Consider the following 16520-nt stretch of genomic DNA (forward strand, 5'->3'; position numbering starts at 1 on the left):
CATTTGCCTCTCCCCTGGGTCCCAAGGCTTTTACACCTTCCCCATATCAAAGCTGCTGCTCAGAGGGGTGGGAATGCTGTGCTGGGGGCTGGCAGCTGTTTGTCACCTGCTCCAGGTGGGAATTACTGCTGGGGCCACTTCTGGAGCTGCCCTGGGCTGGAGTAACCCCATCCCACAGGATGTGATCCCAGAAAGCTGCAGTAAAAAGGGATCAAAATAGAGAATTCCCAGGGAAATTGCACAGGAATTCACCTTTGAACAGTAAAATCAGGCTTTGGGTTCTTGCCCAGGAGCTTGGGAATGGTTCCTGGATTCTTTGGAAAGTCAGGAAGGAGAATGGCCTGGAATTAATCCCTGCAACTACTCCCAGTGCCAGGATCTTGTAAATTGAATTTGAAGGCAGGGTGGGAGAGCTGGGGGTGCTCACCTGGACAGGAGGAGCTGCAGGGAGAGCTCAGAGCCCCTGGAGGGATCCAGGAGAGCTGGAGAGGGACTGGGGACAAGGGACAGGACACAGGGGGGGCTCAGAGACAACAACCCTGCAGTTACTCCCAGTAAATATTTTTAATTGTGTAAAAATATTTACCACCACAACCCCTGACACAAGTCCAGTGCTTTATTCAGGAATGCACACAGGTATTCCAGGGGGTTTTAACCTTATTTCTGTCCTCTGGGTGAGTTTGGTGGTTCCTTTTTGTGCTTCCCCCTTTGTTCCCAGCCCCAGAGTGTGGCTGGTTAATCAGACCTGGTGCTGAGGTGACAATTCCCACATGAGTCAGGCTTCCCTGAACTGCTGTGTCAGCAGCCTGGGGGATCCCAAGGGATCAGATCTGCTCTGCAGGGAAACACCTGATGCAGCTTTTGGCAGCTGCTGGCCTGGGCTGCTCCTGGAAAAGCTGGAAAAGCTGAGACAGTGGCATCTCTACCTCTTCCAAAGAAAAAAACCACATTTCTTTCTTTCTTTCTTTTTTTTTTTTTTTTTTTTTTTTTTTTCAAACAATTCATATCAAACCCAGGGGGAAAAAAATCAAACAACCCAATATTTTTAGTACAGAAGAGGTTGACTTGTTCTTTGTGCTTTATTGGACACTCCAGACCCCACAGGGTCCATGGGGTTTAACTTGGGCTCTTCTGCTTTAAGGCACTAAAACCAGAACTGCCAGTCACCTTCTCTCCTGCTCCTGGTCAAAATGAGGTTTTAGTGTCTGACAGGGACTGATCCACGTTGTAAAAACTCAGAGCAAAATTCTTTTCAGGTCCTTTGTGGTGTGCAGGGCCCTGGGCTGGCTGCAGGAGCAGATGAATGCTGCCAGCAGGGTGGAGGAAGCAGATAAGAGCAGATCTCTCTGGGAGGGGCTCTTGGCACAGGGTCATCCCAAGGAGAGTCCTCACACATTTATTTTTAATTTGTCCTGCACTTAAAATGATTCAGGGAAACAGGCCTGGGGTGGCTATAATGGGAGTGTTATTGCAAACAGAAACACAACCAGTATAAATGGAATAAATTCAGATTGCAACTCTTCACTCCCTGGAAGATCCCAGGTCACCCCACATCAGTAAAGTGCAGCTATTGCTCCAAGCTGGGGTGGGAATTCAGCCCTTCCATGCACCTGTCTGCAGGTAATTTAGTGTTCCTTTCCCTTCCCTTCCACCTTCCCTCTTCCCTGGGCTTTTGGCAGAGAGAGGAGCCAAGGGAGCTGGGCAGGGGCCCCTGGAGCATCAGGGCTGCTGTTGAGAATTGTCCTGTGATCCCAGGATTGTCCTGTGATCCCAGGGGACACATGCAGGATTGTCCTGTGATCCCAGGATTGTCCTGTGATCCCAGGGGACACATGCAGGATTGTCCTGTGATCCCAGGATTGTCCTGTGATCCCAGGGGACACATGCAGGATTGTCCTGTGATCCCAGGGTGGGTGTCCAGGATTTTCTTTCCTGTGATCCCAGGGTTGGTGTTGAGGATTTTCCTGTGATCCCAGACTCCCTGTCCATGATTTTTCTGTGATCCCAGACTCCCTGTCCATGACTTTTCTGTGATCCCAGGGGTTCAGGATTTTTCTGTGATCCCAGGATTGGTGTTCAGGATTCTCCTGTGATCCCAGGCTCCTGTCCATGACTTTTCTGTGATCCCAGGGGTTCAGGATTCTCCTGTGATCCCAGGATGGATGTTCAGGATTTTCTTTCCTGTGATCCCAGGGTTCAGGACTCTCCTGCCAGCAGCCAGCCCTGGCCAGGTCCCTCTCTCTGGATCCCTTCAGTGGCTCCCCTGTCCCTGCAGGTGTTGGGTGCAGGATCCTTCCCCCTCCAGCCCATTTCCCTCTGCAAGCACAGCAGCCTGGGGCTCCTCCTCAGCAGGGCTCTGCAGCTCCTCCAAGCCAGGCTCCCTCAGGAACTAGGAAAAAACACAAAACACCAACTTAGAAATCCCAGAGCCAACAAAAGTCCCTGTTAGAAATCCCAGAGCCAACAAATTCTTCCAGCCCAGAACACACAGCAGGAGCTGCCACCTGGATATTCCATCCTGCCCTTCCCTGCAATGACCCTACACAAGGAAAATGCCAACAAAATCTTATTTCTGTGAGGGAAAAGAAAGAAATTATCCCTCCAATATCCCTTAGAGTGAGTTAAAGCAGCTGCAGCTCCTCCTTGGGTGTTTGGGATTTTTTTAAAAATAAATCTTGGCCAATCTTTGCATGTCAGTTTAAGGAAATTCCTCCAAGTTAGGAGCAAACCACTCCCTGATGTCCCAGCTGGGAGATCCTTTATTGCTTTTCACTCTTTTATTCTTCTGCCAGGGTGGGGATTGAAAGCTCAAGAGATGATATTTAATGTTTGCACTCAGATGTTTATTAATTCTTATCTATATTTCAAGCTAACAAATTAAAAATGGAGCCAAATCTCTCTCTCTAAAGCATTTTAAGGGTAAATTGTCCAATTAAGAAATGCCACCTAAATTATTTTTATTTATAACCCAATAACCAACCACCTGCAATGTGGGATTTTCTATCCAATTACAAAATATCACCCAGGAAGAAGAAGGTGAAGAAGAAAGAAACTTGTCCTCAAACCTCCACCTTGTTTTCTATATATCATTATATTCTAAACCCCCTAAATTCTAAATTTTCCACCATGTGACATTTTTGTCTTTTTTCTTCACTTTCTTCCTGGGTCTGGGTGATATTTTGTAATTGGATAGGAAATCCCACATTGCAGGTCATGAATGAAGAAGGTGAAGAAGAAAGACAAAGAAAAAAAAAAATTAGTTACTATTATTATTTGTTAGTTCTTAATTAGCCAGATTGGCATTAAAAGACCTTGTAGAAAAAGAGATAAATCTCCATTTTTAGCTGGAAGTGCTGTGGCACTCATTGTAATATAGATAAGAATTAATAAACATCTAAAAACATTCTGTCTGCTACACATTCAATCCTGATCCTGGCAAGAAAAAAACAAAAAACAAAAAATACAAGATTAAAAAAACAATTGACCCTGACATTTTGCCCTTGACTCCTCTTCTGATTCCTTTTAAAAATTCACATTTTAAACATCCTGCCTGCCCATCCCTTCTAGAAATTCACATTAAAATTCCCATTTTCATGTGAATTTCTCTTTGAATACTCCACTCTTTGAATACCCTGCACAATTCTTTTATTACTATTATTATTATTATTATTATTATTATTATTATTGTACCCAACACAACTGTTTTATTAAGACCCCCTACAGTTATTTTTTGAAGTATTTTAAAACCTGGAACAATTAGTTTTGAATATATTAATACCCTGTATAAGGGACTTTCTTATTATTTTATTACCCTCTACAAGGATTTTTAATTCTTATTATTTTAATACCCTGTACAAGGATTTTTTTTTACTATTTTATACCCTGAACAAGGATTCTTTTATTATTATTAATACCCTGTACAAGGATTATTTTAATACCCTGCACAATTATTTTTAATTGTACATGAATTTTTTACCATATTAATCTTCTGTACAAAGACTTTTTTACTATTTTAATAGTACAATTATTTTTAAATTATTTTAATACCTTGTACAAGAATTTTTTACCATATTAATCTCCTGTACAAAGTTTTTTTTTACTATTTTAAAGCCCTGCACAAGGATATTTTATTATTTTAATATACTTACAGGGGTTTTTACTCTTAATTCCCTGCAGAATTATTTATTAATTATTTTAATACCTTCTATAAGGAGTTTTCAATTATTTTAATACCCTGCACAATTTTTAATCTTTTAATACCTTGCACAAAGAATTTTTTACTATTTTAATGGCACAATTATTTTGAAATTATTTTAATACCTTGTACAAAGATTTTTTAGCTATTTTAATACCCTCCACAATTATTTATTAATTACTTTAATATGTTCTACAAGGAGTTTTAAATTATTTTTATACTCTACATTATTTTGTTACTATTTGATATGTGGCACAAAGATATTTTAATATAATTTTTAAAAATATACTTACAGGTTTGGGGTATTTTACTATTTTAATCACTGTACAAGGATTTTTTTCATTATTTTAATACCTGTACAGGATTTTTAAAAATTATTTTAATACCCTCATACAATAATTTATTTTTACTATTTTAATACTCTGTACAAAGACATTTTACTATTTTAGTACAATTACTGGGATTTTTTTCATTATTTCAACACCCTGCAAAAGGATATTTTTTTACTATTTTAAAACAGTGTGAAAGTATATTTTCCTATTTTAATGTAATTAAAAGGAATTTTTTTTTACTGTTTTAATCACAAGGATTTTTTTTTATTATTTTAATACCCTTAATTATTCCTTAATACAAATATCCACATTTTTATTATTTATTATAATAAAATTATTCATAATAAATTATTAAAATTATTACTTAAAATTAATTTTTATTATTAAAATTATATTTAACTTATTAGATTAAACGGGAAAAATACATTAATTACTATTTTAGACATTAGATTACTATATATTAATATTTTATTAGTATAAATACTAATAATATTTTGATATTAATATTTTTATATTTTATATATTAAAGAATACTATTTATACATTATTTATATTTTTATATATTAGATATCACTATTTTTGCATTATTATATTTATATATATTGGATATCACTATTTTAATATTATTTATATTTTTATATTAGATATCACTATTTTACATTATTTGTATTTATATATATTAGATATCACTATTTTAATATTATTTATATTTATATATATTGGATATCACTATTTTTACATTATTTATATTTTCATATATTAGATACCACTATTTTACATTATTTATATTTTATATATTAGATATCACTATTTTAATATTATTTATATTTTTATATATTAGATATCACTATTTTAATATTATTTATATTTTATACATTAGATATCACTATTTTTGTATTATAACTATAGGAAATGGTTACAATATAAACTTTTTACCATTATTTTATTTTAATTTTATGAAGTAATGTAAGTTTTGGTTTTATTTTTGTTTAATTGATCCTATCTCACAACTTGTATTAATGGTTTGTATTTTTGTTTTGGTTTTTATTGGGTGGAAATCGTAATTCAGTGGAATGGTTCAGATTTGTTTAATTTTAATATATTTATTTTTTGCTGTGAGACAGGATGAGGAGTAACAGTAAGGCAGGTTTGAAACTTAAAGGGTGGCAAGAAAACTGTTATTAATAATATAAGAATAGTAATGAGAAATAATAAAAATAACAATAATAACAACAATAACAACAATAAAAACAATAAAAATAATTATGACGATGATGATGATGAGAATAATAATAATAATAATAATAATAATAAATTTAGAGTAAAACTTTTAGATTTAAATGGGGTTTTTTTCCCTTTTTTTTTTTAAACAGAGGAAGTTCTCAGGGAGAAAACTCCCATGGGTCCCCCCTTTTAAGAGCCAATAAATAAATTTTTGAGCCATCACTGTTTTGGGATGTTCCCCCAGTTTCTCCCCACCTACCTCCTCAAAGTGAGCAGGGATCTGCAGAGGTGGCTGAGCCCAAAATTTGATTTTTTGGTGGTGTTTCCATAGCAACAGCAAAGCAACTGCCAGCAGATTGACAAAAAGCAACCCCAAAATGAACAGGGCAGTGATGAGCCCAGCTCGGGCTGCCTCTGGAAAAAAAGGGAAAAATCCCAAATCTACATGGAGGAATGGGATTTCTGATTCCATAGAAAAAAAAATACCACATGGAGGAATGGGATTTCTGATTCCATAGAAAAAAATCCAAATGCACAAGGAGGAATGGGATTCCCTGATTCCATGGAAAAAAATCCCAAATCTACATGAAGGAATGGGATTCCCTGATTCCATGGAAAAAAAAATCCCAAATCCACATGGAGGAATGGGATTCCCTGATTCCATGGAAAAAAATCCCAAATCTACATGGAGGAATGGGATTCCCTGATTCCATGGAAAAAAATCCCAAATGCATATGGAGGAATGGGATTCCCTGATTCCATGGAAAAAAATCCCAAATGCATATGGAGGAATGGGATTCCCTGATTCCATGGAAAAAAATACAAATGCACATGGAGGAATGGGATTCCCTGATTCCATGGAAAAAAATCCCAAATGCACATGGAGGAATGGGATTCCCTGATTCCATGGAAAAAAAAATATCCCAAATGCACATGGAGGAATGGGATTTCTGATTCCATGGAAAAAAATCCCAAATCTACATGGAGGAATGGGATTCCCTGATTCCATGGGAAAAAAAAAATCCAAATCCACATGGAGGAATGGGATTCCCTGATTCCATGAAAAAAAAAAAATCCAAATGCACATGGAGGAATGGGATTCCCTGATTCCATGGGGAAAAAATCCAAATGCACATGGAGGAATGGGATTTCTGATTCCATGGTAAAAAAAAAATCCCAAATGCACATGGAGGAATGGGATTTCTGATTCCATGGTAAAAAAAAAATCCCAAATGCACATGGAGGAATGGGATTTCTGATTCCATGGAAAAAAAAATCCCAAATGCACATGGAGGAATGGGATTCCCTGATTCCATGGAAAAAAAAATATCCCAAATGCACAAGGAGGAATGGGATTTCTGATTCCATGGAAAAAAAAATCCCACATGAAGGAATGGGATTCCCTGATTCCATGGGAAAAAAAATCCCACATGGAGGAATGGGATTCCCTGATTCCATGGGAAAAAATCCCACATGGAGGAATGGGATTCCCTGATTCCATGGAAAAAAAAATATCCCAAATGCACATGGAGGAATGGGATTCCCTGATTCCATGGAAAAAAAAAAAATCCAAATGCACATGGAGGAATGGGATTCCCTGATTCCATGGAAAAAAATCCCAAATCTACATGGAGGAATGGGATTTCCTGATTCCATGGAAAAAAATCCCAAATGCATATGGAGGAATGGGATTCCCTGATTCCATGGAAAAAAAAAAATCCAAATGCACATGGAGGAATGGGATTCCCTGATTCCATGGAAAAAAAAAAAATCCAAATGCACATGGAGGAATGGGATTCCCTGATTCCATGGAAAAAAAAAATCCAAATGCACATGGAGGAATGGGATTCCCTGATTCCATGGAAAAAAAAAAAATCCAAATGCACATGGAGGAATGGGATTCCCTGGAATCAGGGGATGCTCTGGGTTGGAGGGATTGAAATCCCACTGAATCTGTGCCAGCCCTGGGATCAGCTCCCCCATCCCCTTTTCCAGCAGGATTAGGGAGGGAAAGGGGAAGGGACCAGGACCCTCCATCCCTGGAGGATGGAAATTCCTGATTCTCCTGCCCCCAGTGCCAGGTGTGAGCCCCCCATGGTTTGCAACCCATCCCACCCCACAAACACCCCAGCACCATCATTCCCATTCCATCCCCTTCCCCATTCCTGTTTGCATTCCTCCCATTACTCCATTATTCCCATTCCCATCCCCATTCTTCATTCCCACCATTCCCATTATTCCCACTCCCATTCCAATTATTCCCATTCCCATTATCCCCATCATCCCCATTATCCCCATTAATCCCATCATTCCCATTATTCCCATTAATCCCATTATCCCTATTATTCCCATGATTCCCATTATCCCCATTAATCCCATCATTCCCATTATTCCCATTAATCCCATTATCCCTATTATTCCCATGATTCCCATTATCCCCATTAATCCCATCATTCCCATTATTCCCATTAATCCCATTATCCCTATTATTCCCATGATTCCCATTATCCCCATTAATCCCATCATTCCCATCATACCCATTATTCCCACTATCCCCATTATTCCCAATCCCATTCCCATTATTCCCATCCCCCCCATCATCCCCATTATTCCCATTATCCCCATCATTCCCATTATCCCCATTAATCCCATCATTCCAATTATCCCCATTAATCCCATTATCTCCACTAATCCCATTATCCCCATTATCCCCATCATCCCCATTATCCCATTATTCCCATATCCCCATTAATCCCATTAATCCCATTATCCCCATTATCCCATTATCTCCACTAATCCCATTATCCCCATTATCCCCATCATCCCCATTATCCCATTATTCCCATATCCCCATTAATCCCATTATCCCCATTATCCCCATCATTCCCATTATCCCCATCATTCCCACTATTCCCCCATCCCATTATCCCACTATCCCATCCATACCACTGAGGGCAGTCCTGTGACACTCTGGTGCTCTCTCCTCTCCCAACAAGTGACCTGAGATGATTTTCAGCTGCACCTGGATGCTGAAGCAATAAACTGTGGATTCCTTCAGGTTCCCAATTTGGAATAGTGTCTCAACCACACTGAGCTTCTCCTGGAAAGACACACACAACAAAAAAGGATGGAAAAAACTGTAAAAAAATGTAAAAACCTGTGAAAAACTGTAAAAAAACTGTGAAAAACTGTAAAAACCAGACTGGTTTTCAACACAAACACCCCTCCCCCCATCTCACTTCCTCATCCAAACCCAAACTTTCATTTGTCCTCCCTCAGCTGTCCCAGATAAGAGAAGCAGGGGAATATCTCAGTTTTTCTGGGGTTTTGGTGCAGCACTCAGGGAAGGGATGGGGAGGGGAAAATGAAGCCACAGTTTCCTGGTTCTCAGCTCAGTGTGTGACAAAAACACAATTTGCTGCAAGGCAGGAAGGAAGTGGAGAATTTATCAAGGACTTTGAAGCAAAAGGGGCTCTAAAAACAAATTTTTTTCTTTTTTTTCTTCTTTTTTTTTTTTTTTCTAGATGTTTGACTTCAGATTGACGTCATTTGGAAGCTTCTTCCTCTTTTTTAAATTTTTTTTTTTTTTAAGTCTGACTTTCACACTTCCCCTGCACCTCTGGCCTGTCCAAGCACAATTCCCAGGGCTCCAGGAGCACATGATGATCCCAAAAGCCAAGGGTGGACAGGAGCAGCTCATCCCAGTTCATCCCAGCTCATCCCAGTTCATCCCAGTTTATCCCAGCTCATCCCAACTCATCCCAGTTTATCCCAGCTCATCCTAACTCATTCCAGTTCATTCCAGTTTATCCCAGTTCATCCTAACTCATCCATTTATCCCAGTTCACCCCAGCTCATCCCAGTTCATCCCTGCTCATCCTAACTCATCCCAGTTCATCCCAATTTATCCCAGTTCATCCTACCTCATCCCTGCTCATTCCAAGAATTCTCACCTTTCCTTTGGGGTCAAACCCCAGGGAATTCCCTTTCCTTTGGGGTCAATCCCCAGGGAATTCTCACCTTTGGGGTCAAACCCCAGGGAATTCCCTTTCCTTTGGGGTCAATCCCCAGGGAATTCCCTTTCCTTTGGGGTCAATCCCCAGGGAATTCCCTTTCCTTTGGGGTCAAACCCCAGGGAATTCCCTTTCCTTTGGGGTCAAACCCCAGGGAGTTCTCACCTTTGGGGTCAATCCCCAGGGAATTCCCTTTCCTTTGGGGTCAATCCCCAGGGAATTCCCTTTCCTTTGGGGTCAAACCCCAGGGAATTCCCTTTCCTTTGGGGTCAATCCCCAGGGAATTCTCACCTTTGGGGTCAAACCCCAGGGAATTCCCTTTCCTTTGGGGTCAATCCACAGGGAATTCTCACCTTTCTTGTGGGGCTGGTTGTGTTCTCCCAGTAGGACACCAGGTACAGGAGGGAGTCCCCTTGCTCAGGGGGGAAGGGGGGGCTGATGCTGATGAGCAGAGAGTGAGGGGTGACACTGACCCTGTTCACCCTGGGGGGACCCAGAGTGGCTGCAAAGAGAGAGAGAGAGCAGAGAAACCCTGGGGTGACAACTCCAGCACCATAAAACCCCAAATCAATCCCAAATCCCAAATCAAACCATTCCATGATGCTGCACTGAGCTACATGCACAGAACTGCAAAGGAAAATCACCACACAACCCAAAAGCTGATGGCACAACTTGACCTTTAAGTCATGTCAAGGAGTCTCAATTAAATACTCAATTAAATACCAGTCTCCAATCTAACAGATAATATGATTTAGAGCCTTTTTTAACACAGAGAAAAAGAGCCCAACTCAGCAAATCAACTGATTCTGAGGGTGAAGAAGGTGTCTCTGCACAGAGAAAAGGTCACAGGGAACTTTTCCAGATGGGAAGAGGAAAGCAAAGTTAATTAACTGACTCACAGCTGCTCTGAGCACCATTCTCATTTGGTTTAGCATTGTCTATTTTGGTTTAGTATTGTCTAATTTGGTTTAGTATTGTCTAATTTGTCAAATTCTGCATTTCCCAACCTGCCATAATTCCTTTGGTGAAGACTAACAAAAATGTCCTTCAGGACCATGAGACAGCAGAGACTGATGGAGAACATTTTCTGGGTGATAAGAGCAGTGAGAAGAGGTGGAATCAAATCAATAAATAAACAGTTTACCTATGCTACAAACACAAGTCACCTCCTGTGAATAACATCCACAAGTTTGGCCTCCAGAATCCAGAAACCCACACTTGTGATGCCACCTCAGATATTAAAATCAATCACTCAGTTTCAAGGTTATTTTAATTTGTCCAGCACCTGGGCCCAGCCATGCAGTTATTGTCCTCAGGGACATCTTATCTCTCCCAGTTTTCCCAAGAAAGAACCCACAGGAATAAACCAGAATTTGTGAAGAAACCAAAAGCCCAGAGAGCTGCAGAAATCCCTGCCCTGGACACTCTCAGCAAACACCCCAAATATCAAAGTTTTACTCAAAGGACAAACATTTCCTCATCCACTTGACACATTTACAATATTTGTTTAACTTTTCCTGGAAATCCAGTAAATATTAACCAAGAGTTAATGTTGGGAAGTGTCTCAGTTGATCTGCAGGACAAATTCAATGTCCTGGTTTTCCCTTTGGTCACACCTTCCACATTCCCCCAAACCCCTCAGATGGGAAAAGGACAAATCCTAAACAGCACAGACAGAAAAACTCACTGGGGAACTCTGTGAACACTTCTAAAAATTTTATAGTAATATTTGAAATTGGGAGATAAATGACCCAAGGATGTCTCACATCTCAGAAAGTGAAGGCAGTTGAAAAAAAATATATATAAAAAAAAAATTTCCAAGTTTATTTTACCCAATTATTCAAAACAGGCAGGTGGGAATATCTATAATAACTATAATAATTAACTGTAATATCTATAATCATTAACTCAGTAAGTAAAAGCATTTCTTTTGCAGCTCAAACAGCAGCCAACATTTTGTTGAACACATGATTTTAAGATGAAAAGGGATGTGTCCAGCACTGAGAGGTGGCTCTGCCTCACACTGACACAAATCTGTGTGGGCAGAGCTAAGGGGGAAATGAGAGCAGGAAAAACCCTCAAATAAATAAGAATATTGTGGCTCTTGGGAGGCTCAACCACCCCCAGGAGTTTCTGTGGTGACACCTGAGACAGCAGAACCAAACCCTGGGGGGACCTTTGGGGACATCACAGCTCCAGCAGGGAAACCCAGAGAGCCAAAAACCCCATAAAACCACCCAAAAATAGAGGGGTAGAGCCCCAGGAGCACGCAGAGAGGCAAAATCCCATAAAACCCCCCAAAAGGAGAGAGGCAGAGCCCAGGATCACGCTCCCTTTTAGTAAGAAAAAATTGGTGTGTACCCAGAAAACAAACCCAGGGAGCCTCAACCCCATAAAAACCTCCCAAAAGAGCCCCAGCAGCACCCAGAGAGCCAAAAACCCCCAAAAAAACCCCAAAAAGAGAGAGGCAGAGCCCAGGATCACTCACTGTTTGCCTGTCACAAAGTAAGGGGTGTGCACCCAGAAAACCAGAGAGACCAAACCCCACAGAAACTCCCAAAAAGAGCCCCAGGAGCACCCAGAGAGCCCAAACCCAAAAAAAAAAAAAAAAAACCAAACCAAAAAGAGAGAAGCAGAGCCCAGGATCGTTCACTGCTCCTTTTTGGTGTGAAGGAATTGGTGTGCACCAACAAACCCAGAGGAAAACCCCACAGAAACCCTCCAAAAAAGAGCCCCAGGAGCACCCAGAGAGCCAAAACCCCACAGAAATCCCACAAATTTCCCCAGACTCACTGTTGGCCTCTGGCACAAAGGCTGGGCTCTGTACCCACAAAACAAACCCAGAGAGCCCCAAACCCCACAGAAACCCCCCAAAAAGAGCCCCAGGAGCACCCAGAGAGCCCAAACCCCACAGAAACCCCCCAAAAAGAGCCCAGGAGCACCCAGAGAGCCCCAAACCCCATAAAAACCCCCCAAAAAGAGCTCCAGGAGCACCCAGAGAGCCCCAAACCCCATAAAAACCCCAAAAGCAGCCCCACACTCACTGTTGGCCTCGGGCACAAAGGCTGGGCTCTGCACCCAGGCTGAGCTGAGCCCACCCAGCTCAGCCCTGACCCGGAACCAGAGCGTCCAGCGCCGCCCCAGCCCGGGGGGCAGCACACACTGGGGCTGGGGGCTCTGGGAACAGCCCATCCCACTCCACTGGCTGAAGGAACGCCTGGGGACACAGCAAAGAGCATCAGCAGAGCAACAGCCAGGGCAGGAAGGGTTAAACACAACAGCCAGGGCAGGAAGGGTTAAATACAACAGCCCCAGGGCATGAAGGGTTAAATACAACAGCCAGGGCAGGAAGGGTTAAACACAACAGCCAGGGCAGGAAAGGTTAAACACAACAGCCCCGGGGCATGAAGGGTTAAACACAACAGCCAGGGCAGGAAGGGTTAAACACAACAGCCCCAGGGCAGGAAGGGTTAAATACAACAGCCAGGGCAGGAAGGGTTAAATACAACAGCCCCAGGGCAGGAAGGGTTAAATACAACAGCCAGGGCAGGAAGGGTTAAATACAACAGCCCCAGGGCAGGAAGGGTTAAACACAACAGCCCCAGGGCAGAAAGGGTTAAATACAACAGCCAGGGCACAAAGGGTTAAACACAACAGCCAGGGCAGGAAGGGTTAAATACAACAGCCAGGGCAGGAAGGGTTAAACACAACAGCCCCAGGGCAGGAAGGGTTAAATACAACAGCCAGGGCAGGAAGGGTTAAACACAACAGCCAGGGCAGGAAGGGTTAAATACAACTGCCCCAGGGCAGGAAGGGTTAAATACAACAGCCTCTGGCACACAAAGGGTTAAACACAACTGCCCCAGAGCACAAAGGGTTAAACACATCTTTTTAAAGGTTTACATAAAATATAAATAAATAAATAAACAAATAAATAGACATGAGATACAGTTAAATAAATAAATAAATAAATAAATAAATGAAACTGAATTAAATACTTAAATAAAACTAAATAAAATAAATAAATACATGAATAAATCAATCCGAATGAAATACGATAAAATAAATAAATAAGCAAAACGAACTACAAGAAAATAAATAAATACACAAATAAATCAATCCGAATGAAATACGATAAAATAAATAAATAAAAGGAAATGCAATAAAAGAAAATAAATGCACAAATAAATCAATCTGAATGAAATACCACAAAATAAATAAATGAATAAAACGAAATACAATAAAATAAATAAAGCATAACAAATAAAACATAATAATTACATCAACAGATAAATAAAGAAATAATTTTAAAATAAAGTCAAATAAAGTGGGTGAAAGGTTTTTTGGTTTTTTTTTTGTTTTTTGTTTATTTTGGGGGGATTTTGTTGGTTTTTTGTGGGGGTTTTTTTTTTGTTTGTTTTGGGTTTTTTAAGATTTTTGGGGTTTGGTATTTTTTGTGGTGTTTTTTTTTTGGTTTTGGTTTTTGGTTTTGGGCTGTTTTTTTTTTTTTATTTTATTTTAGGGGTTTTTTGTTTTTTGCTTTTTTTTTTTCCTTTCTTTTTTTGTTTTTGTGTTTGTTTTTTGTTTATTTTTGTTGGTTTTTCTGGTGTTTTTTGTTTGTTTTTGTTTTTCGTTTGTTTTGTTTTTTGAGGGTTTTTTGGGTTTTTTTGGAGGGTTTTTGGGGGTTTGTTTTGAGTTTTTTTGTTTTTGTTTATTTTGTTTTTTGAGGGTTTTTTGGGGTTTTTTCTTTGTTTTTTGGGGTTTTTTTTGTTTTTGTTTTTTGTTTTTTGTTTGTTTTTTTGTGGTGGTTTTATGTCGTTGTTTTGGATTTTTTTGCTTTGTTTATTTTGGGTTTTTGAGGGTTTTTTGGGGTTTTTTCTTTGGGGTTTTTTGGGGGTTTTTTGGGGGGTTTGTTTTGGGTTTTTTTTGTTTTGTTTATTTTGGTTTTTTGAGGGTTTTTTGGGTTTTTTTTTGGGGGGGTTGGGTTTTTTGGGGTTTTTTTTTGTTTTTGGGGGTTTTTTTGGGGTTTGTTTTTTTGGGGGGGTTTGGTTTTTTTTTTGTTTTGAGGGTTTTTTTTTGTTTTTGTTTTTCTTTTTTATGGGCTTTTTTGGGGTTTGATTTTTTTTTGTTTTTTGGGGGGTTTTTTTTTGCTTTTTTTTGTTTTTTTGTGGGTTTTTTTGTTCGTTTTTTTAATTTTTAATTATTTTTTTTTTTAACTAGAACAGAGGGCTCTGCCTGCAGGGTTGGCACTCACGATTTGTTTTTTGGGGCTTTTTTGGGGTTTTTTTTGTTTTGTTTTTTGGGGTTTTTTTTTTGCTTTTTTTTGGTTTTTTGTGGGTTTTTTTGTTTGTTTTTTTAATTTTTAATTTTTTTTTTTTTTAACTAGAACAGAGGGCTCTGCCTGCAGGGTTGGCACTCACGATTTGTTTTTTGGGGCTTTTTTGGGGTTGTTTTTTTTGTTTGTTTTTTGGGGGGTTTTTTTGCTTTTTTTTGGGTTTCTTTGTTTGTTTTATTTTGGTTTTTTATTTTTAATTTTTTTTTTTTAACTAGAACAGAGGGCTCTGCCTGCAGGGTTGGCACTCACGATTTGTTTTTTGGGGCTTTTTTGGGGTTTTTTTGTTTGTTTTTTGGGGTTTGTTTGGGGTTTTTTTTGGTTTTTTGGGTTTGTTTTATTTTGTTTTTTTAATTTTTAATTTTTTTTTTAACTAGAACAGAGGGCTCTGCCTGCAGGGTTGGCACTCACGATTTGTTTTTTGGGGCTTTTTTGGGGTTTTTTTTTGTTTTTTGGGGGGTTTTTTTTGCTTTTTTTTTGGTTTTTTGTGGGTTTTTTTGTTTGTTTTTTTTATTTTTAATTTTTTTTTTTTAAACTAGAACAGAGGGCTCTGCCTGCAGGGTTGGCACTCACGATTTGTTTTTTGGGGCTTTTTTGGGTTTTTTTTGTTTGTTTTTTGGGGGGGGTTTTTTGCTTTTTTTGGTTTTTTTTGTGGGTTTTTTTGTTTGTTTTTTTAATTTTTAATTTTTTTTTTTTTTAACTGGAACAGAGGGCTCTGCCTGCAGGGTTGGCACTCACGATTTGTTTTTTGGGGCTCTTTTGGGTTTTTTTGTTTTTGTTTTTTGGGTTGTTTTAGTCTGTTTTTTTTTTTTTTGTGTGTGTTTTGTTTTGTTTTTTTTGTTTTTATTTTTTTTTTAACTAGTACAGAGGGCTCTGCCTGCAGGGTTGGCACTCACGATTTGTTTTTTGGGGCTCTTTTGGGTTTTTTTGTTTTTGTTTTTTGGTTTTTTTTTTCTTTTTTTTGTTTTTTTGTTTGTTTTATTTTATTTTTTTTATTCTTAATTTTTTTTTTAACTGGAACAGAGGGCTCTGCAGGGTTGGCACTCACGATTTGTACTGGGCAGTGTAGAGCACTGAGCCATTCCCCACTGCCACAGGGCTCCACCTCAGCACACTCTGCAGGTTGTAGGAATAAATCTCCACATTTGCTGGAGCTGCCAAAGGCTCTGCAGGAGAAGGAGGAATAAAAACCATCATTGGAACACCAAGACCACAAAAAAAACAAATTTCAGCACAAAAAAAAGCAAATTTCAGCACAAAAAAAAGCAAATTTCAGCACAAAAAAACCAAATTTCAGCACAAAAAAAAGCAAATTTCAGCACAAAAAAAACCAAATTTCAGCACAAAAAAAAGCAAATTTCAGCACAAAAAAGCAAATTTCAGCACAAAAAAAAGCAAATTTCAGCACAAAAAAACCCGAATTT

At 39.2% G+C, this 16520-nt stretch overlaps 2 protein-coding genes across 3 annotated transcripts in view; both read right to left on the minus strand.

Moving 5' to 3' along the window:
- Window positions 1-16520, minus strand: part of IFNAR2 (interferon alpha and beta receptor subunit 2) — an 844054-nt gene that overhangs the window by 754897 nt on the left and 72637 nt on the right. The window lies entirely within an intron of this gene.
- Window positions 2184-16290, minus strand: IFNGR2 (interferon gamma receptor 2; the record flags this gene model as incomplete). Its single annotated transcript, XM_079298259.1, is given in 7 exon segments — window positions 2184-2292; window positions 2294-2389; window positions 6011-6165; window positions 8698-8851; window positions 10118-10266; window positions 12809-12981; window positions 16145-16290. Coding segments are annotated over 7 exon segments (969 nt in total). The 3' UTR covers window positions 2184-2196.

Source organism: Erithacus rubecula (genome assembly GCF_903797595.1).
Source record: "Erithacus rubecula genome assembly, chromosome: 1".
Taxonomy (NCBI): Eukaryota; Metazoa; Chordata; class Aves; order Passeriformes; family Muscicapidae; genus Erithacus; species Erithacus rubecula.